The sequence below is a fragment of the Mobula hypostoma genome, chromosome 7 (genome assembly GCF_963921235.1).
Source record: "Mobula hypostoma chromosome 7, sMobHyp1.1, whole genome shotgun sequence".
Lineage (NCBI taxonomy): Eukaryota > Metazoa > Chordata > Chondrichthyes > Myliobatiformes > Myliobatidae > Mobula > Mobula hypostoma.
Window position 1 is genome coordinate 179,328,800 of NC_086103.1, and position 21,641 is coordinate 179,350,440.

Genomic DNA, 21,641 nt, shown 5'->3' on the forward strand with positions numbered 1-21,641 from the left:
GATAATAAATATGCTTTGAGCCTTTCTGACTGAGAAGCTCATGGATAGAGTTCTTCCTAAATGACTATAGAGGTAATTAATGTGGAATTGGAATAGATTTTTTATCATGTGTTGCGATACAGTGAAACACCTTTGTTCCAGTGCCACCAGACAGATCCTTCTTTCCACAGAAACAATAATGCACAAGGGAAAACAGATTGTAGGATATAGTCCCGCCGAAGGGTCTCGGCCCGAAACATTGACTGTACTCTTTTCCACAGATGCTGCCTGGCCTGCTGAGTTCTTCCGGCATTTTGTTTGTATTGCAGAATATAGTGTTAGAGTTACAGAGGAAGCAGCCCAGGTAGGCAAAGTGCAAGGGCCATGAGCAGGGAGATCGGGTGTACAAGAGTGCAGGAGAGGCCTGTTCAAGTCTTATAAAGGCAGTGTTTCAAGAAGGTGGCATCCATCGTTAAGGACCCTCCCCACCCAGGACATTGCTACCATGGGGAGGAGGCACAGGAACCTGAAAACACACACTCAATGTCTTAGGAACAGCTTCTTTCCCTCTGCCATCAGATTTCTGAACAGTTCGTGAACACTGCTCTCTTTTTGCACTTTTAAAAAATATTTCTTATCGTGACCTATAGTTTGTGTATTGCAATATACAGCTGCCACAAAACAACAAATTTCACAACATATGCCAGTGATAATAAGCCTGATTCTGATTCCTAGTTGGCCCTACTGTGCAGGCAAGTGATACAATATTTTGGACCTATGCTGTGAAGAATTAAATGGGAATTAGTTTAGGATCAAATGGGTCCTCTATGACCAGCATGAACTTTGTCAGCTGAAGAGCCTGCTTGCATAGAGATCGTTAAACATCATCCATCGGTTGGAACATTAAATCTGGTTTACTGTTGCTTGGTATTGTGCAAGATCAGGGTGTGGGGAAAGACTGCACAAAATTTGGAGTATTGTGCACAGTTTTGGTCATCGAATTATAGGAAAGATGTCAACAAAATAGAGAGAGTACAGAGAAGATTTACTAGGATGTAGTTTCATCACCTAAGTTACAGAGGAAGGTTGAACAAGTTGGGTCTTTATTCTTTGGAACGTAGAAGGTTGAGGGGGGACTTAGTCATAGTCATACTTTATTGATCCCGGGGGAAATTGGTTTTCGTTACGGTTGCACCATAAATAATAAATAGTAAGAGAACCATAAATAGTTAAATAGTAATATGTAAATTATGCCAGTAAATTATGAAATAAGCCCAGGACCAGCCTATTGGCTCAGGGTGTCTGACCCTCCAAGGGAGGAGTTGTAAAGTTTGATGGCCATAGGCAGGAATGACTTCCTATGACGCTCTGTGATAGAGGTATTTAAAATTATGAGGGGGGATAGATAGAGTTGACGTGGATAGGCTTTTTCCATTGAGAGTAGGGGAGATTCAAACAAGAGGACATGAGTTGAGAGTTAAAGGGCAAAAGTTTAGGGGTAACACAAGGGGCAACTTCTTTACTCAGAGAGTGGTAGCTGTGTGGAACGAGCTTCCAGCAGAAGTGGTTGAGGCAGGTTCGATGTTGTCGTTTAAAGTTAAACTGGATAGATATATGGACAGGAAAGGAATGGAGGGTTATGGGCTGAGTGCAGGTCGGTGGGACTAGGTGAGAGTAAGAGTTCGGCATGGACTAGGAGGGCCAAGATGGCCTGTTTCCGTGCTGTAATTGTTATATGTTATATGGTCATAAAAACACACCAAATCTGACAAACTTCTACAGATGTGTGGTGCAGAGTACATGGACTGGTTGCATGACAGCCTGGAATGGAAACACCACTTGCCTTGAACAGAAAATCCAACAGAAAATAATGGATATGGCCCAGTCCAACACAGGTAAAGCCCTCCTACTATTGAACACATCTACATGAGGCGCTGTCGTAGGAAAGTAGCATTCATCATCGGGGACCCCCATCATCCAGGCTGCTGCCATTAGGAAGGTGGTACAGGAGTCTCAGGATGCACCCTACCAGGTTCATGAACAGTTATTACCCCTCAACTATCAGACTCTTGAACAGAGGGGATAACGTCACTCAACTTCACTTGCCATTCGTCGAACTGTTCCCACAACCTATGGACTCACTTTCCAAGATTCTTCATCTCATGTTCTCAATATTTACTGCTTATTTTTTTTTGTATTTACAATGAATACTTGCAAGAAAATGAATTTCAGGGTTGTATATGGTCGCATATCTGTACTTTGATAATAAATTTACTTTGAACTTTGAAATTTCTCCTGTTTTAGCCAGTTAGGTTAAAAATTAAACCTACATAAAAGTGAACTTTTCCCTTTGAATAACTTGATACCAACAAATTCTAACCTTCCTTTTAAAATTGTAAGAAATCAATTTACCTACTTAGGTGTAACAATTACTAAAAACTATAAGCGTCTATTTAAAGAAAATTTTCTTACCCTATTGAATCACGTAAAAAGGATACTATCAAATTGGTCGCCTCTTTCGTTATTGCTGATTGGCCAAATTAACTCTATTAAAATGAATATATTACCTAAATTTATCTATCTTTTTCACTCATTCATATGTTTTGGACATGTCCGAGTCTTGGAAAATATTGGAAAGAAGTATTTCAAACTTTCTCGATACTTTTCAAAGTAAACTTTAAGCCTAGTCCTTTGACCGCTTTATTTGGTATTGTTGGAGGAAAGGATATTATTTTGGAGCCATCTGACTTGCACATTTTGCCTTTTGTTTCTCTTATGGCCAGAAGGATGCTCTTGTTTAAATGGAAAGATGTGGCCCCTCCTATTCATACTCAATGGTTATGTGATGTGACGTCATGTTTAAATTTACAGAAGATTCGATGTTCAATCTCCGAATCTAACCAAGTCTTTCAAACATTGCGGGGACCTTTTTTGAATTATTTTCAAAACCTTTGATTTGCTGTTAAAGCACAGATGATGACTAATATTTTTTTCCCTTTTTTTCTTTACTAATGAGCTTCGGTCTTGGTAGTGGGTTAGATTTTTTTAATATAATAAAATTACTATATTTCAATGTTATGAATTAATCAATCTGTATGAATATAGGGTAAGGAGTCTTTATAAACGATTTAGTATAATGTATATTTTTTTCTTGTACTCTGTATGCTTATATGTAAAATTAATAAGAAAAATATTGGAAAGAACTTTGAAATTACCTCTTCCGTGAGCTTGGATTTCTTCTTCAGAGTCAACGAGACCAGTTTATGCCGCACACTGTTCTTCTTATCCGCACGCATGCCCTGCCACACAAGTGTCAGACGTCATTGGGATGCGATCACAAGATACAGCTACATCCAACCACACAAGGGGAGTATGTATAACCAGGCTGCACTCGGTGCATTGGGATGGTGAGGGATGACTCGTGGTCATCACTGGGAGGCATCTACAGGCTGGATTGTTAACTAGACAACAAAGGGTCACCAATCTGAAATGTTAACTCTTTCTCTCTTCAACAATGCTGTGCATTTCATGAGGGGCATAAGGTGCATAGTCATAGCCTTTCTCCCAGGGTTCGGGTGTCTCAATCAAAATGGCATAGATATAAGACGAGAGGGGAAAGGATTTTCCCATGCAGAAGTTGGTCAGGATAAAGATTAAAGATTAGAATTATCTGTCACAAGTACATCGATGCACAAGTGAAGTGTGTCCTTTGCATTGACCAACACTCCAAGGATGTGCCAGGGGCAGCCAATACTTCCAGTGCCAACATGGCATGCCCACAACCCTGACCATACCTCTTTGAGGGAAACTGGAGCACCCGAACAAAATGCACACAGTTTCGGGGAGAGGCTCCAAACTCCTTACAGGCAGTGGTGGGAATTGAACCCCGGTCACTGACGCCGTAAAGCTTTATGCTGACTCCTATGCAATCGTACTGCTCACATGCTAGTATATGGTATGAGGTGCCAGAGGAAGTGGTCGAGGCTGGTACAATAACAAGACCCTTGGCAGGTACATGGGTAAGACGGGTGTTCAGGGATACTGTCCAAACATGGGCCGATGAAACCAGTGCAGGGAGGCACCGTGATCAGTGTGGACAAGTTGGGATGAAGGAATGTTTCCGTGATATACAACTTCATGACTACTTTCAGCATTTTGTGTTCAGTAAATTAGGAAAACAAATACAAATCCCATTGTGCCGGTTTGGGGATTTGAACTCAATTCTTCCACCGACTGGAATTGAAAAAATAAATTGCTGCATTAGTGAGATTGGAACCACCGGACTTTCACTTGTCTTGGTCACTTCCCTCAAGGATTGCTATCTTCGTCTTTTCCTGTAATTTACTTACTTACTACATCTAGCGATACAGCGTGGAACAGTCCTTTCCCGTCCAACGAGCTGCACCACTCTAGCTTCTACTTAACCCTAGCCAATCACAGGACAATTTACAACGACCATTTAATCTACTAACCAGCACGTCTTTGGACTGTGAGAAGAAACCGGAGCACCTGGAGGAAATCCACACGGTCATGGAGAGAACGTAGAAACTCCTTAAAGGCAGTAGCGGCAATTGAACCTAGGTCCCTGGTACTGCAAAGCATTGTGCTAACCAGTATGCTACCATGCCACCCCATTGCACTGTGCATCCAGGTACTTGTGCATTTGACAATAAACTCTACTTTGGCTGCTTTTAATACGACATTTGTTTCAGGGAATGGCCAGCAGAACGAAACAAGCTCTATGAGAAATTAATGCCACCCAGGCAGAGTAAACTGGCTTGTGGTTTGATTGCTACTCTTCAAAGTTTCTTCCAGTAATGCCTACCCTGAAGAAGTTTAAATCTTCGAGTCCTGCCAAAGGGTTTCAGCCTAAAACGTCGACTGTACTTTGTTTTCCATAGATGATGCCTCCAGCAGTTTGTGTGTTGCTCAGGGGAAACTGGCTGCTGCCTGAGCTATAATAGCGTCATGCTAACTGCTACACTATGGTACTGTAGTGCCCGACGTTTTGACTCAAGCATGACCTCAGACCAACCAACGAGGCTGATTCTTCACTGGCATTGAAAATCAACAGACAAGCCTGAAGGCACTCAACGCTAGCCTTGCCAACAATACGTTTATCCTGTGAATGAAGGATGGAGATATTTTTAATTAATTACCTTACTAGGGTACTGGGATCACTACCACTTGTTGGGTAGACACACTGGGGAGACAGGGACAGAGGGAGTACACATGGAGAGATGATGTAGAGTGGGAGGATGCTTGTGCATATCCTGTAAAGATTCTGACCACCCTCCGTGTGAAAATATTCCTTCTCAGATCCCCTCTGAGCTCCTTGGAGGACCGCAGGCAGCAAACACCTGCACCTTGTGCATCCCTGCGGACCAGAGTGGACCTACCTCGCCATCACTCTGCAAAGCCTGCAGTTCCCGTTTGTACGTCTTCTTCCCGAGGGTTTCGTAGATCTTGGTCATGACCGGGATCTTCTCGCTGCCGTCGCTGATGGCCGTGTGATACTTGGGTTCCGGCAAGTCACCCATGAACCGCAAGATGGTGATCCAAACTGCCAGAGATGCCTGCAGCGAAGAAGGCGAGAGGTCACTTTTGAACTTGAAATCAGAGCCCCATCGTGCCCAGGAGCCAATACAGAGAGGTTCTCCATCCCAGATAACGGGATCGTGCACAAAATACAGGAAGTTCCTGCAGACATTCATTCAATAGTGACAACAAACTGTTTTGATTGAGAGTTCACTACTGGTTCAAGCTTTACTGCCTCCCCCTCCCTCCAAGGTCATCAGTCAATATTTCAGGATTTTCAGCATTTACAGTATAACAGAACTCTACAATGGGCAGTTTCGTCAAAACCTATCAAATCTTCTGTCCTTGGACTCACTTTACACCGCACACTGCCAGAGCGGTGCTGCCAGGATAATCAAGGACACGACCCACCCACCCAACACACTTTTTGTCCCACTTCCCTCCGGAAGAAGGCTCAGGATCTTGAAGACCCATACGGTCAGATTTGGGAACAGCTTCATTCCAACTGTGATAAGACTGCTGAACGGATCCAGACCCGGATCTGGGCCGCACCCTCCAAATATCCGGACCTACCTCTCGGTTTTTTTGCACTACCTTACTTCCCATTTTTCTATTTTCTATTTATGATTTATAATTAAAATTTTTATATTTACTAATTTTTACTATTTTTAGTATTTAATATTTGTAATCCAGGGAGCGGGAAGCGCAGAATCAAATATCGCTGGGATGATTGTACGTTCTAGTATCAATTGTTTGGCGATAATAAAGTATAAAGTATATTGAAAGTCCTCGATAGAGTGGATGTGGAAAGGATGTTTCCCATGGTGAGAGAGTCGAGGACCAGAGGGCACAGCCTCAATAGAGGAATGTCCGTTTAGATCAGGAATTTATTTAGCTGGAGGATAGTGAATCTGTGGAATTCATTGCCACTGAGGCCAAGTCATTGGGTTGATAGGATTAGTCAGGGCGTCAAAGGTTACAGGGAGTAGGCAGCAGAATGGTGTTGAGAGAGTAGATAACTCAGCCACGATGGAAAGCGGAGCAGACTCCGGTGGGCTGCATGGCATAGTCCTGCTCTTATCTCTTCCCCACCACTAACCTCTGGCACCCACAAGCGTGCAAAACAAAACAAAAACAGCAAACAAAAAACCTTCCCCTCTCTCTCATTTTAATGCTTGCCTTCTAGTACTTGCTATTTCTACCCAGGAGAACAGATACCAGCTGTCTATTCTATACGTCTCTCTCAGGTCTCCCCTCAGCCTCTGAGGTTGCAGAGAAAACAACTCAAGTCAGTCCAAACTCTTCTGCAGCATGCCTCCAGCAATGCAGGGAAGATGTCAAATCCTTCATGCTGGTTTTAAACAATGTGAGAGGGAATAACTTCAAGGGAGGTGAGGGGAGGGGGCAAGCTTTCTTCAAAAAAAAAGAGTGGTGGTTGCCTGGAATGTGCTGCTTGTGGTGGTGGTGAGAAGCAAATACATTAGGAACTTTTAAAAGGTACTTAGATGGGCACATGGATGCGAGGAAAATGGAAGGTTATGGACATTGTGCAGACTGAAGAGATTAGTTTGGCTAGCCAGTTAATTACTAATTTAATTGGTTCAGCACAACATTGTGGGCCGAAGGGCCTGTTCCTGTGATGAACTATTCTATCTTGAAGGTACACTAAAGGTAGTCTGGCTCAAAGAGCACCATGGCCCCTTCCTGCTCCCATTTATGTTACAGAACACAGAACATTGTTCTTATAATGGGGCGACCAAAACTGTATGCAATTCTCCATATGCGGCCCAACTGGAGTTTTATAAAGCTGCAACATAACTTTCTGACTTTTGAACTTAGTACCTCAACTAATAAAAGCAAGATGCCTTGAGTCTTAACCACCCTATCAACCTGTGTAGCCACTTTCAGGAAGCTATGAACTTGGACCCCCAGTATCTCTCTGCTCATCAATGCTGTTATGGGTCTTCCTGTTAAGGCTTTGTCTGGTTGAGCCTGTTAAAGATGTTCACTGCCAGGTACCCAAGCAGTATTGGCTCCCTTTATCCCATTATTACATGCTAAACACCACCCCCCCGCCCCGCCCTCACACACACATCACCTCTCACTCCTGTCCTACAGAGCCATGAATTCACTACTGACTGCTATGAATTTTCTCTCCCCCACTACAGAATGAAGTGGTATGGATCACGTGCAGGCAGAAAGGGTTTGGTTTAATTTGGCACCGACAGGTACAGATACTGTGAGCTGAAGGGTCTGCCCCTGTGACGTGCTGTTCCATTCTTGTTCTAACAGATGCCCAGTGGGGAGCCCCCTTACCAGCTGATCGCCCTCATCGTCATGAAAGAGCAGGGGCATCTTGAGGGGCCTCCGGATGTAGGTGTGGGTGGTGGTGCCCTGAAAGTACGTGGCGGCAAACTTGGCGAACTTGTACTCCGAGAGATCTTCCTCTTCCTCCTCCGGCAGTGGGAGGCAGGCGTCCAGATCTTCTTCCTCCAGCGCTTTCGGGGCCCGCTCCAGATCCTGAAACAGACCCCACACACGGTCAAAGGTAACAGCTACAACTTCTGTACTCGCCGGAGTTTAGAAGAATGGGTGGTGGTGGTGGTGGGGGGGTCCTCATTGAAACCCATCAAATATTGAAAGGATTAGATAGAGTGGATGTGGGGAGGACTTTGCCAGTAGTGAGAGCGTCTAGGGTACAAGGACATCCCTTTAGAACATAGGTGAGGAGGAGTTTTTAAGCTAGAGGATTGGGAATTTGTGGAATTCATTGCCAGAGATGGTTGTGTAGGCCAAATCATTGGGTTCATTTAAAGCGGAGCTTGATAGGCTCTTAATCAGTAAGGGAACCAGAGGTTACAGGAAGAAGGTAGGACAATAGGTAGGTGGCATGGTATGGTACTACTTAGCACAACGCTTCACAGCACCAGGGACCCGGGTTCAATTCCCGCTGCTGCCCGTAAGGAGATTGTACACTCTCCCTGTGACCGACTGGATTTACTCCGAATGCTCCGGTTTCCTCCCACAGTCCAAAGCCATACCAGTTGGTAGGTTAATTGGTCATTGTAAATTGTCTCATGATTGAGCTGGGATTAAATCGGGGGATTGCTGGGCGGAGTGGCCCAGAAGGGCTGGAAAGGCCTATTCCGCACTGTATCGCAATAAATAAATAAATAGGGTTGAGAGGGTTAATAAAGCAGCCATGATGGAATGGCAGAACAGACTTGATGGGCTGAATGGCCTAATTCTGATCCTATGTCTTGTGGTCTACAAGCCTCAGTAGGTAAGGTCACTGCCTCACAGTGCCAGAGACCCAGGTTCAATCTTGACCCTGGATGCTGTCTATGTGGAGTTTGCATGCTCTCCCTTTAAGCACATGCGTGCTCTGGTTCACTCCCACCGCCCAAAGGTGTGTGAATGGGTAGGTTCATTCCCCACTCTAACGCACCCCTAAGTGTGTTGGTGAGTAGTAGAATGTTTATATATTTATTTATTGAGATGCAGCACGGAATATTCCCTTCTGGCCTTTTAAGCTGCACTGCCCAGCAATCCCCAGCCCAGTCGCTGGACAATTTACAATGACGAATTAACCTAGCAGCCAGTATGGCCTTGGACTGCAGGAGGAAACCAGAGCAACCGGAGGAAACCCACTCGATCATGGAGAGGACACGGACTCCTTATATTTATGTAACAGTTTTTCCCCCAAGCCATCAGACTACCAACCTACTGGCCTCCGCTGTGCCTATTGTCTTGTTTATTATTTATTGTAATGCCTGCACTGTTCTGTGTACTTTATGCAGTCCTGGGTAGGTCTGTAGTCTAGTGTAGTTTTTGTGTTGTTTTATGTAGTTCAGTGTAGTTTTTGTATTGTTTCACGTAGCACCATGATCCTGAAAAGAGCTGTCTCATTTTTACTGTGTACTGTACCAGCAGTAATGGTCGAAATGACAATAAAAAGTGTCTTGACTTATAGACAGAGTCGGGAAATGAACCCGGGTCACTGGGTACTGTAAAGCGTTGTGCTAACCACCACGCTACCATATCACCCCATGGAGGGGAAGTAGATGGGAATATGGGAAGAACAAAGCAAATAGGACAAGTGTAAATGGTTATTTCATGGTCAGAATTGTCTCAATAGGCTGAAGGGCCTGGGGCTCCACGCTGCATGATTTATAACCTGCAAAACTGGTTCAGTCAGCAAAATCTGGGAAGTTCATGTGGAAGTCGGAGTGATCCATTTCCCCAGTTCCACACTCTTCAGTCAACAGCATATTATCTCCGCTTAATGAAAGAGCACCGTGGTAATCAGTTCACTGCTGATGGCTCAGCAGGAACGGATTGTTGGGAGTGATTAGATAAATTGGGGAACTTCTAGCTGGGAAAACATGACTGAGTGATGAATCACATCCTGTTTTCTTCGGAAGTTAAGGACTGCGAATTCAGCAGCAGAGCCCAGGGACAGCGTCTGAGCGGGGAGGCAAAGGGAATTCGAGCGCAGGGTTTTCTGAACCTCCTCTTGTGCTTGGCTAACCCCTCTATGGACAGTCCCCAAACCCGGCTGTGAGGAGGAGGAGGACTAGGCACGGGGCTAGCAATCGCATCCCGTAAAAACCCGGTGCTACAGAAATGCCGGTCGAAGCTCCAAGGGCCTTATCCCTGGATAGGGTTGCCAGCTGTCCCATATTAGCCGGGACATCACGTATATTGGGTTAAATTGGTTTGTCCCATACGGGACCGCCCTTGTCCCATATTTCCCCTGCTAGGGTAGAGCGTTCCTATGAAACCGTTTGTAAGCTGAAATGGCGTAAAGCGCAGAAGCAATTACCATTAATTTATATGGGAAAATTTTTTGAGCGTTCCCAGACCCAAAAAAATAACCTACCAAATCATACCAATAACACATAAAACCTAAAATAACATATAGTAAAAGCAGGGATGATATGATAAATACACAGCCTATATAAAGTAGAAATAATGTATGCACAGTGTATCAGAATCGGGAAGATTAAGTCAAAACCGATTTGTAGGGAAAAAGAAATCGGCACGTATACGCATGTGCACGTCACGCATGCGCACACAGGTGCCCGCGCAAGGCTTCACGGTCATGGTAGTCTTTCTCGGGGTAAACACAAGTGTCCCGTATTTGACTGCTACTTTTGTCCCTTATTTGGGAGTGAGAAAGTTGGCAACCCTAACCCTGGAAGAGGAAGGATCTTCAAAGGTGGGCGAACACTAGGGAATAATTGGAAAGACTGGCTCCGGATAAAGGGCTCTGGTGAGCTGCTGTCAGTGGCTTATGCCCAAGTAGGGATGATAGGTTTACGTAAACTAGATTGTGCTAGGCAGGAAATAACAATGAAAAAATCTTGCAACACACATCAAAGTTGCTGGTGAACGCAGCAGGCCAGGCAGCATCTCTAGGAAGAGGTGCAGTCGACGTTTCAGGCCGAGACCCTTCGTCAGGACTAACTGAAGGAAGAGCGAGTAAGGGATTTGAAAGTTGGAGGGGGAGGGGGAGATCCAAAATGATAGCAGAAGACAGGAGGGGGAGGGATAGAGCCGAGAGCTGGACAGGTGATAGGCAAAAGGGGATACGAGAGGATCATGGGACAGGAGGTCTGGGAAGAAAGACAAGGAGGTGGGGGGGGGGACCCAGAGGATGGGGGACAGAGGGAGAAAAAGGAGAGTGAGAGAAAGAATGTGTGCATAAAAATGTAACAGATGGGGTATGAGGGGGAGGTGGGGCATTAGCGGAAGTTCCTTTTTCTCCCTCTGTCCCTCTGAATATACCCCTTGCCCATCCTCTGGGTCCCTCCCCCCTTGTCTTTCTTCCCGGACCTCCTGTCCCATGATCCTCTCGTATCCCTTTTGTCTATCACCTGTCCAGCTCTTGGCTCCATCCCTCCCCCTCCTGTCTTCTCCTATCATTTTGGATCTCCCCCTCCAACTTTCAAATCCCTTACTCACTCTTCCTTCAGTTAGTCCTGACGAAGGGTCTCGGCCTGAAACGTCGACTGCACCTCTTCCTAGAGATGCTGCCTGGCCTGCTGCGTTCACCAGCAACTTGTATGTGTGTTGCTTGAATTTCCAGCATCTGCAGAATTCCTGTTGTTTGTGAATGAAAAAATCTTAATCCCTTAAGGAATGCTGTGATTTGGTTTTTTCCCCAGGAGGTTGGCTCTCCAGTAAGCCTGCGCACCTCAGATGTGCACTCGAAGTGCTTACCTCAAACCCAGTTGGCGCTCTGCCTTCCTGCCCAGGTACCATGGAGGGAGTACCCAGAAACCCAAACATCTTGTCCACCATCTCAGAGTCGTTCACGGGCTCGTTCCGAGCCTTCTCCATCTGTTCCAGCATCTCCTTCTTCCGCCGAGCCTCCCTCTTCTCTTCCATCTCCCGCACCGCGTCCTCCTGAGCCAACTGAGCAAGGCGCTCCTACCGGGAGAGAAGAGTCAAATAATTTCACCTGAATGCACACTGTACCATGCACCCACCAACTGACCCCTCCACACAACCACTGAGTCAGATTCACAAACACAAGAGATTCTGCAGACGCTGGAAATCCAGAAGACCCCAGACGTTGCCAGAGGAACTCAGCAGGTCAGGCGGCACCTGCTGAGACCCTTCAACAAGACTGGAAAGGAAGGGGAAAGAAGCCAGAATAAGGTGGTGGAGCAAATGGCAGGAATCCAAACTAGAAGGTCAAAGGTGAAGGCAGGTGTGGGGGGGAAGGTGAGTGGGTGGGGGAGAGGAGATGGAATGAGAAGTTTGGAGGTGTTAGGCAAAAGAAGTAAAGGAAGAATCTGATGGGAGAGGAGGTTGGATCATGGGAGAAACCGAATGAGGAGAGTTACATAAGAACATAAGAAATAGGAGCAGGAGTAGTCAACTGGCCCATCGAGCCTGCTTGGCCATTCAGTAAGGTCATGGCCGATTGGCCAGGGACTCATCTCCAATTAACTTTCCCCCATAACCCTTAATTCCTCTACTATACAAAAACCTTGTCTTAAGTATATTTACTGAGGTAGCCTCTACTGTTTCACTGGGCAGAGAATTCCACAGATTCACCACTCTCTGGGAAAAGCAGTTCTTCCTCCTCCTCTCTATCCTAAATCTACTCCTCCGAATCTTGAGGCTATATCCCCTAGTTCCAGTCTCACCTACCAGCGGAAACAACTTTCCTGTCTCTATCTTTATTTATCCCTTTCATAATTTTATATGCTTCGATAAGACCTCCTCTCATCCTTCTGAATTCCAGCGAGTACAGTCCCAGGCGACTCAATTGCTCCTCATAATCTAACCCTCTCATCTCTGGAATCAATCTGGTGAACCTCCTCTACACCACCTCCAAAGCCAGTATGTCCTTCCTCAAGTAAGGAGACCAGAACTGCAGGCAGTACTCCAGGTGCAGCCGCACCAGTGCCCTGTACATTTGTAGTATAACCTCCCTGCTCTTAAATTCAGTCCCTCTAGCAGCAAAGGCCAACGTTCCATTTGTCCTTCTTGATAGCCTGCTGCACCTGCAAACCGACCTTTTGTGATTCATGCCCAAGCACTCCCATGTCCCTCTGCACAGCAGCATGCTGCAATGTTTTACCATTTAAATAATAATCTGATCTTTCATTTTCCCTTCCAAAGAGGATGACCTCGCATTTACCAACATTGTACTCCATTTGCCTGCTCACTTACCTATCTGTATCTCTCTGCAACCTCTCTGTATCTACCGCAAAATTTGCTTTTCCACTCAATCTAGTATCATCAGCAAACTTAGATACAGTACACTCAGTCCCTTCTTCCAGATCATTAATATATATTGTGAACAGTTGTGGGCCCAGCACCGACCCCTGTGACACACCGCCCACCACTGATTGCCAACCAGAACAACACCCATGTATGCCAACTCTCTGCTTTCTATTAGTTAACCAATCCTCTATCCATGCTAATACATCACCCCCAACTCTTATACAGCCTTATCTTATGAACAAGTCTTTTACACAGCACCTTATTGAAAGCCTTCTGGAAATCCAAGTAAATAACGTCCATCTGTTCCCCTCTATCCACTGTGCTCATTATATCCTCAAAGAACTCCAGTAAGTTTGTCAAACAGGACCTGACTTTGCTGAATCCATGCTGTGTCTGCCTGTTGGATCCATTTCTTTCCAAATGTCTCATTATTTCTTCTTTAATGATAGCTTCAAGCATTTTCCCAACTACAATGTTAAACTAACTGGCCTATAGTTACCTGCCTTTTGCCTACATCCTTTTTTGAACAGTGGTGTGACATTCGCCTTCTTCCAATCCGTCAGCTCCTGCCCAGAGTCAAGAGAACTTTGGTAAATTATCACCAATACCTCTACTCTCACTTCTGCCCTTTCTTTCAGTACTTGGGGTGTATTCCATCAAGACCAGGGGACTTTTCTATCTTCAGGCCTACAGGGTTGCTCAGCAATACCTCTTAGGTGATGACTATTGTGTCGAGGTCATCACCTCCCATCTCATCCATAACATCTCTCCTTGGCATGTTAGACGTGTCCTCCACCGTGAAGACTGGCACAAAATAGTCATTCAAAGCCTCTGCCATTTCCTCATTACCCAATATCAATTCCCCCTTCTCATCCTCCAAGGGACCTACATTCACATTAGCCACCCTTTTCTGCTTTATATAATTACAAAAACTTTTACTATCCGTTTTTATATTTTGTGCTAGTTTATTTTTTATAATCCATCTTTCCTTACTTTATTGCTTGCTTAGTGGTTCTTTGTTGCTTTTTAAAGTTTTCCTCATCTTCCAGTTTCCCACTACTCTTGGTGGCTTTTTACGCATGAACTTTTAGTTTGATGTCTTCTTTAATTTCCTTAGTTATCCAAGTCTGGCTCTCCCCACCTTTACTGTCCTTGCTTGTAACTGTAATGTACTTTTGTTGAGCACCGTGAAAAATCTCTTTGAAATTCTTCCACTGTTCCTCAACCGTCCCACTGTATAGCCTCTGTTCCCAGTCTACATGAGCCAAATCCTCCCTCATCCCATTGTAGTCTCCATTGTTTAGGCACCAGGGGGAGGTGATAGGCAGGTGAGGAGAAGAGAAGAGGCAAGAGGAACCAGGATAATGAATGGAAGAGGGAAGAAGGGGGAAAAGAGAAAATACCAGAAATTAGGAAATTTGATGTTCATGCCATCGGGTTGGAGGCTCCCCAGATGGAGTATGTGGTGTTGCTACTCTGTCCTGAGATTGGCCTCATCTTGGCAGGAGAGGAGGCTACGGACTGACACGTTGGAATAGATATAAGGATTGGAATTAAAGTGATTGGCCACTGGAAAATCCTGCTTGTGATTCAGGTTTATTTACCACATCGAAACATGTAGTGAAATGTTTAATTTGTGTTAACAACCAGCACTCCCGTGGTAAGAGGAACGTGCTGGGGGCAGCCTGCAATTATCGCTACGCATCCCAGTGGCAATGTAGCAGACACACAGTGTTCAGCAGAACACAGCAAACCAGCACACTACAAGCAACACACACACACATGCACAGTTAATAGCGGTTCAACCACAAGCACAAGAGATCCTGCAGATGCTGGAAATCTTGCGTAACACACAAAATGGTGGAGGAACTCAGCAGTTCAAGCAGCATCTTTGGAGGGAAATGAACTATCGACATTTTGGGCCAAGACCCTTCATCATATGATTAGCTTCATTTGTCCTGTGTACATCAATTTATACAATGAAATGCATTGTTTGTGTCAATGCCAACAGTCCAAGGAGGTGCTGGAGGCAGGCTGCGAGTGTCACACTGTTTCTGGCACCAACAGAGCATGCCCACAACTTACTAACCATAATCTGTTTGTAGTTGGAATGGAGAGGAAGCTGGAAGACCCAGAGGAAACCCATATGGTCATGGGGGAAAAATACGAACTCCTTACTGGCAGGGATGGGAATTGAACCCCAAGCGGTGATCGCTGGCACTGGAAAGTGACACGCGAACCACTACATTACCGTGCCATCGCCAAAATCCATCAATGGGGAAAGTGACGCACAAAAGTGTTGGACGAACTCAGCAAGCAGAACTATGCATTGCTCCAGATAAAGCGTCTGAAGGACAATAGTCCTGGGGCAGGTCGATGGGAGTAGTCAGTTTAAATGGTTCAGCATGGACTAGACGGGCGAAAGGGCCTGTTTCCGTGCTCTACTTTTCTATGAGCATAAGACACGGGAGCAGAATTAGGCCACTCTGCTCGTCGAGTCTGCTCCACCATTTCATCATGGCTGATACAGTTACCGTCTCAACTCCATTCCCTGCTATCTTCCTGTAGCCTTTGATGCCCCTACTAATCAAGAAGCAATCAACCTCTGACTTAAATAGAGGCTTCCATCTGCTGCAATCTCAGGTGTCTCTAGTGTCTCCTAGACCATCCCCAAGCTGGAGGGAACGAGGGAGGGAAGCATCCCATTCCAGCCACTCACCTGGTGCTTCCGCTCTGCCTCCTCCTTGGCCTTCTTGCTGCTCATCTCCTTGCTCAGCCGCAACTCCTCAGCCAGCCGCAACTTCTCCGCCTCCAGCCGCCGCCGGTACTGGGGGGACAACGGGATGGACACGTGAATTAGCAGGAGTAGGCCATTCAGCCCGCATCTACAAGGCTGACCCGCTACCAGGTTACTCTTCCAACACTATTCAAAATAAATTATTAAAGTACATATGCTGTAGGCTTGGGTGGTGGGGTAGAGATATCTCTCTACCAAAGAAGGTCTAGCTCTCTGTTAGCCTGCAGGTCGCCCTTGGGCAAGGTGTAGCACCTGCTTAGCCCCCAGTCAGGGTCATGTGAGGCCGTGGGAGCAGGTGGTGGATGGTCGTATGAGCAGCCGGTGCAGATCACAAGTCCTGGTTATGCGACCACTGACACCAGGCAGACAATCTCTGAAGGGTATTGATAATGACTGGGGTCACTTGTAAAGACACTGCCCAGAAGGCAGCATTGGAAAACCACTTCTGTAGAAAACTTTGCCAAGCACAATCATGGTGATGGAAAGACCGTGGCTGCCCACGTCACACAACACAGCACATAATTACTGAATGAATGAACGAACGAACTGAATGTTACCATATACTATTTGAGACTTATTTTTTGCAAGCATTTACAACAAACAATACAACAGAATCTTATGAAAATCTATACATTAAGATTGACAACCAATGTGCAAAAGACAAACATTGCTAATCAAAAATAATACTGAGAATAGGAGTAGCAAAATCTCCTGTAGGTTGTGGAATCTGTTCGGAGTAGTGATGAGTGATGTTATCCAAGCTATTTCAAGACCCTGACGTTTGAAGGGTAATAACTATTCCTGGTGTAGGACCCAAGGCTCCTGTACTATGGTCCTGATGTTAACAGCGAGAAGAGAGCATAGCCTGGATGGGGCGGCGGGGGGGGGGGGTGGGGGGATCTTTGATGATGGATGCTGTTTTCTTGTGGCAGTGATTCATATAAATGTGTTCACAGAAGGGAGGGCCTTGCTACGATGGTCTGCGCTGCGTCCACTACTTCTTGTAACCCACATCCCTCAGTTTCTCCAATATCCAGGAATCCAACAGTCCTGGAATGCCATCCATAACTGAAATTCTTCAGTCTTCTGGAGTAATAATTCCAATTAGTTATCTCCTTCAGGGTGCAGCAATACCTCCACCTCTCAGTCCCAAATGCCCATTGTTGTGGCACTGACTCTAGAAATTCTGAACCAGGCCCTTTGGCCCAACTAGTGTATGCTGGCCAAAGTGCCTACCTGAACTCATACTGTTAGTCTGCTCTTGGCGCATAGCCCTCGAAAGAGGGTTCCAACCAAGACTCAACAGTGGAGCTGGCGGAAGATAAGGACACATCACAAGGTAAGTGAAGGAGGAGGAAGGCTTCAGCAGGTGAGGGTCCCCAGTCGTCTTGCATTCCATGCCGCTGGACCCTGATGCAGATCTCTCAAGGGCCATTTGGTGGCTGTCTGTGCTTCAGACTCCCCATGTTAAAAAAAAGTCAGGCACAGGCGCTCTCCATTAAGGAAATCCACCGTAACCCCATTGGAGAACATCACACTCAACTCGAGCGATTGCACTACGACCACGCACCTCTACAAGGTCCTCTTTCACCGAAGGAAGGACAGCTCCAGCCTATCTAGCCTCTCCTAATAACTCCAGCCATCCAGTCTTGCAAAACACCTTTAGTTCTAGGGTCCACTTAAAGGGGAAAACATTTAGAACATTACAGCTCAGTACAGGCCCTTTGGCCAACATGTTGTGCTGACCTTTTAACCTGCTACAGCCCTCCATTTTTCTGTCATCCATGTGCTTATTTAAGAGTTTCTTAAATGCCTGTAATGTATCTGTCTCTACCCACACCCCGGCAGAGCTTTGTACGCACCCAACAGTCTGCGTAAAAAAAAACAACCACCTTTGATCCCATATACTTTTCTCCAAACAGCTTTGCATTTTGTCCTCTTGTATTAGCATTTCTGCTGTTTAAAATACTCTGGCTATTCAGTCAATTTATGCCTCTTATCATCTTAAGCATTAATTCAATTCCCAAAGCATTCTTCTTGCATTGACGCTGTAAACTTTGTAGGTTTTAATGAAGTCACTTCTTGTTTATCTGGGCTCGAAAGAGTTAGAGGTAGAGGAGACTCACTCCCTGAATATAACAGACATCCGTCCACTAACTAGTCTCCGATGCACTCTCAAGAGAGAGAGCAAATGTCATTTTTGAAATGGAGACCAAACCAGTACAAAATACACCAAGTGTGGTCTGATCAAGACCCTGCACATTTGTAATTTGACAATAATAGCTGCAAAATGACAATGGTACAAATGGAATGCAAAAGGCTGCAGAGTAGTGGAGTCTGCCCAATACATCACGGGCACATCTTCCCCTGCCATAGGAGGTGCTGCTTTATGAAGGTAACAGCCAAAGATCCTCACCGTCTGGGCCAAACAACCTTCTTGCAGCTACCATTGGTCAGGAGGTACACAGCCTGAAGTCCCACACCAAGAACAGCTGCTTCTTTTCAACTATTGAGTTCTTCAGACAAGAGCCAAAACCCTAATCACTACGGTTTACCACACTATAACCACTCTGTACTAAAATGGACTTGTTTCACTCTGAGGTCTTTCTTATAAAAAAAAACGTATTGTATATCATTTGTTTATCTTGCGATTACCGCTTTTGTAGCTGGCTGGTGGTGTAGTGACATCAGCACCAGACTTCGAGGTGAACGGTCCCAAGTTCAAACCTGGCAGGTTCCTCGCGCACTTTCCATCCGTGCTGGGTTGAACGTCAAGCTAGCAACCCTGCCTTTTGAAAAAACAGTCAAATGCTCCGGAAATGGCAAAAATGCCGCCTGATGTGCCACAAGGCGGGAAGAGGAATAACAAACAATGTGTCCCACAGGCAAAGCAGTTACCTCAAAGCAGTGATACACCTCAAAAAGAGAAAAAAACTGAAATAGTCTCCATGGGTTTAGAAATCTGATGGTGGAGGGGAAGAAGATGATCCTGAAACATTAAGTGTATGTCTTCAGGCTCCTGTACCTCCCTCCCAGACGGTTCCTTCTCTTGAGGAAGTAGAGAGCACTAATATACCTTCCTGGCAATTATTGTCTGCAATTGGACCTGGACAGGCAATTAATATTTATAGTACTGTGCAAAATTCTTGGGCATATATGTATCTATCTAGGGTGCCTAAGACTTTTGCACAGTAACACACATCAAAGTTGCTGGTGAACGCAGCAGGCCAGGCAGCATCTCTAGGAAGAGGCGCAGTCGACGTTTCAGGCCGAGACCCTTCGTCTGACGAAGGGTCTCGGCCTGAAACGTCGACTGCGCCTCTTCCTATAGATGCTGCTTGGCCTGCTGCGTTCACCAGCAACTTTGATGTATGTTGCTTGAATTTCCAGCATCTGCAGAATTCCTGTTGTTTACGTTATCAGCAGATTTCCTCGTGTTTGCACTTTTGCACAGTACTGTATTTGTCAATGTGGAGCGGAGAGTGAGTTTGTAAATCTGGTGGGAGTAAAGGACGCTGGGAATGGTGAGGATGGAACACTGCAGGAGGGATTTGGGAAAGGTGGCAGAGAAGGAGAGCTGAGGCGGGGAATGGGTGGTGCGGGTGCAGACGACCTGGGAACCGGGCAAGGTCATTTGATTAAAAACAATTGGTTTATTCATAGTTACAGAATGACTCTTTGCTGCTTCCTGCTCCTTCCCCTCTCCTCTACTTCCCCTTTTCCCAACCATGATTCCCTTATCCCTGCTCCCTTCCCCACTCTCAGTCCACAATAGAGACAAATATCAGAATCAGGTTTATCATCACTCACATCTATCACTATTTTTTTTTTGCAGTCCAATACATAAAATTACTATACTACCCACTCACCCACCGACAAATCTTGCTGAATTCTATCTACCCCCACATATCTCCCATGTTCCTATTGCTTTTAAACCACTTCCCCGCCCCCACGCCAAGCAGCTTTTCCAGGACATAATTAACATTTGTGCTTATTGTAAATGCAAATTTTTAAAGATTATTTCCTCAACATCTCCGCCACAATAATCCTCAGCACAGGTGCCCCACGAGGCTGGGTCCTCAATGCCCGACTCTACTCCCTGTACACTCACAATGGCGTGGTCAGATTCTGCTCTCACTCCATCACAACAGGGGACCCCAATCTTTATGCCATGGACCCCCTACCATCTACCGAGGGGTCCGTGGACCCCAGGTTGGGAACCCGCAATCTACAACTTTGCAGATGACACATCTGCAGTGGGCTGCATCTCAAATAACGATGAGTCAGAGTACAGGAGGGACAGCCCAATGACCTGGTGTCATGACAAAGACTTTTCCCCTCAATGTCATCAAAAGAAAAGAACTTCCCATTGAATTCAGGAAGAGGACAGGGCGCACTGTCCTGTCTAAATCAACTGTCTTGAGCTTGAGAGGGTTGAGAGCTTCACCAGTACCCTGCCCTGGTCCAACCACGTTGATTTTACAGCCAAGTTCACTTGTGCCTCTACTTCCTCAGGAAATTTGGCACGTCCCTGTCAACACTTCAATTTTTACCAGAAGGCATTCACTCTGGGTGCACAAAAACTTGGCATGGCAACTGCACAGCAGGTGACCACAAGAAACTGCAGGTGGTCGTGGACATAGTTCAGCACATCACAGAAACCAGCCATGGTCTTCTTGTTGCCTCAGTAAAGCAGCCAGTGGAATCAAAGACCTCACCTACCTAGGACATTCCATCTTGTCCCTCTCCCATCAGGCAGAAGATACAAGAGCTTGAAACACTTACCACAGGCCCAAGGACAGCTTTTTATCTTTTTGTTATCAGATTCTTAAATAGCGCTATTTCACAATAAGATAGACTCTTGACCTCACAATCTACCTTATGATCTTGCACCTTATTGTCTACCTGCACTGCACTCCCTCTATAGCCATTGCACTTTATCTGTATTCTGTTATTTAAACTTGTTCTACCTCAATGCACTATGCAATGGTTTGAGCTGTATGAACAGTATGTTTTTCCATACCCATAACGTCACAAGATAGAGGAGCAGAAGCAGGCCATTTGGCCCATCGAGTCTCTCTGCCATTTCATCATGGCTGATCCATTTTTTCCTCTCAGCCTCAATCTCCTGCCTTTCTCCACATAACCCTTCATGCCCTGGCCAATCAAGAATCTATAAACCTCTGCCTTAAATATAAATAAAGACTTGACCTCCACAGCTGCCTGTGGCAATGAATTCCACAGATTTTCTACCCTCTGGCTAAAGAAATTCCTCCACATTTCCTTTCTAAAATGACACCCTTCTATTTGAGGCTGTGTCCTCTGGTCCTGGACTCTCCCACCATAGGAAACATCCTTTTCACATTCACTCTATCAAGACCTTTCACCATTTGATAGGTTTCAATGAGGTCACCCCTCATTCTTCTAAATTCCAGTGAACAGGCTCAGGGCCATCAAACACTCTGCATATGACAAGGCATTTAATCCTGGAATCATTTTCACAAACCCCTTTTGAACCCTTTCCAATTTCAGCAGATCTGAAACTGCTTTCAATACTCCAGGTGAGGTCTCACCAGTGCTTTAT

The 21,641-nt window shown here is 45.5% G+C and overlaps 1 protein-coding gene across 3 annotated transcripts in view; it reads right to left on the reverse strand.

Annotated features, from left to right (window-relative positions):
- The window catches only part of myo7aa (myosin VIIAa), a 286,417-nt gene that overhangs the window by 86,109 nt on the left and 178,667 nt on the right, over window positions 1-21,641 (reverse strand). For all 3 annotated transcript variants that reach the window (XM_063054640.1, XM_063054639.1, XM_063054638.1), the window contains 5 exons: window positions 15,980-16,087; window positions 11,743-11,952; window positions 7,834-8,037; window positions 5,379-5,555; window positions 3,195-3,278 (listed from right to left, as the gene is read on the reverse strand). In XM_063054640.1, coding sequence (XP_062910710.1) covers window positions 3,195-3,278; window positions 5,379-5,555; window positions 7,834-8,037; window positions 11,743-11,952; window positions 15,980-16,087 — 783 coding nt within the window. The remainder of the gene's footprint in view (window positions 1-3,194; window positions 3,279-5,378; window positions 5,556-7,833; window positions 8,038-11,742; window positions 11,953-15,979; window positions 16,088-21,641) is intronic.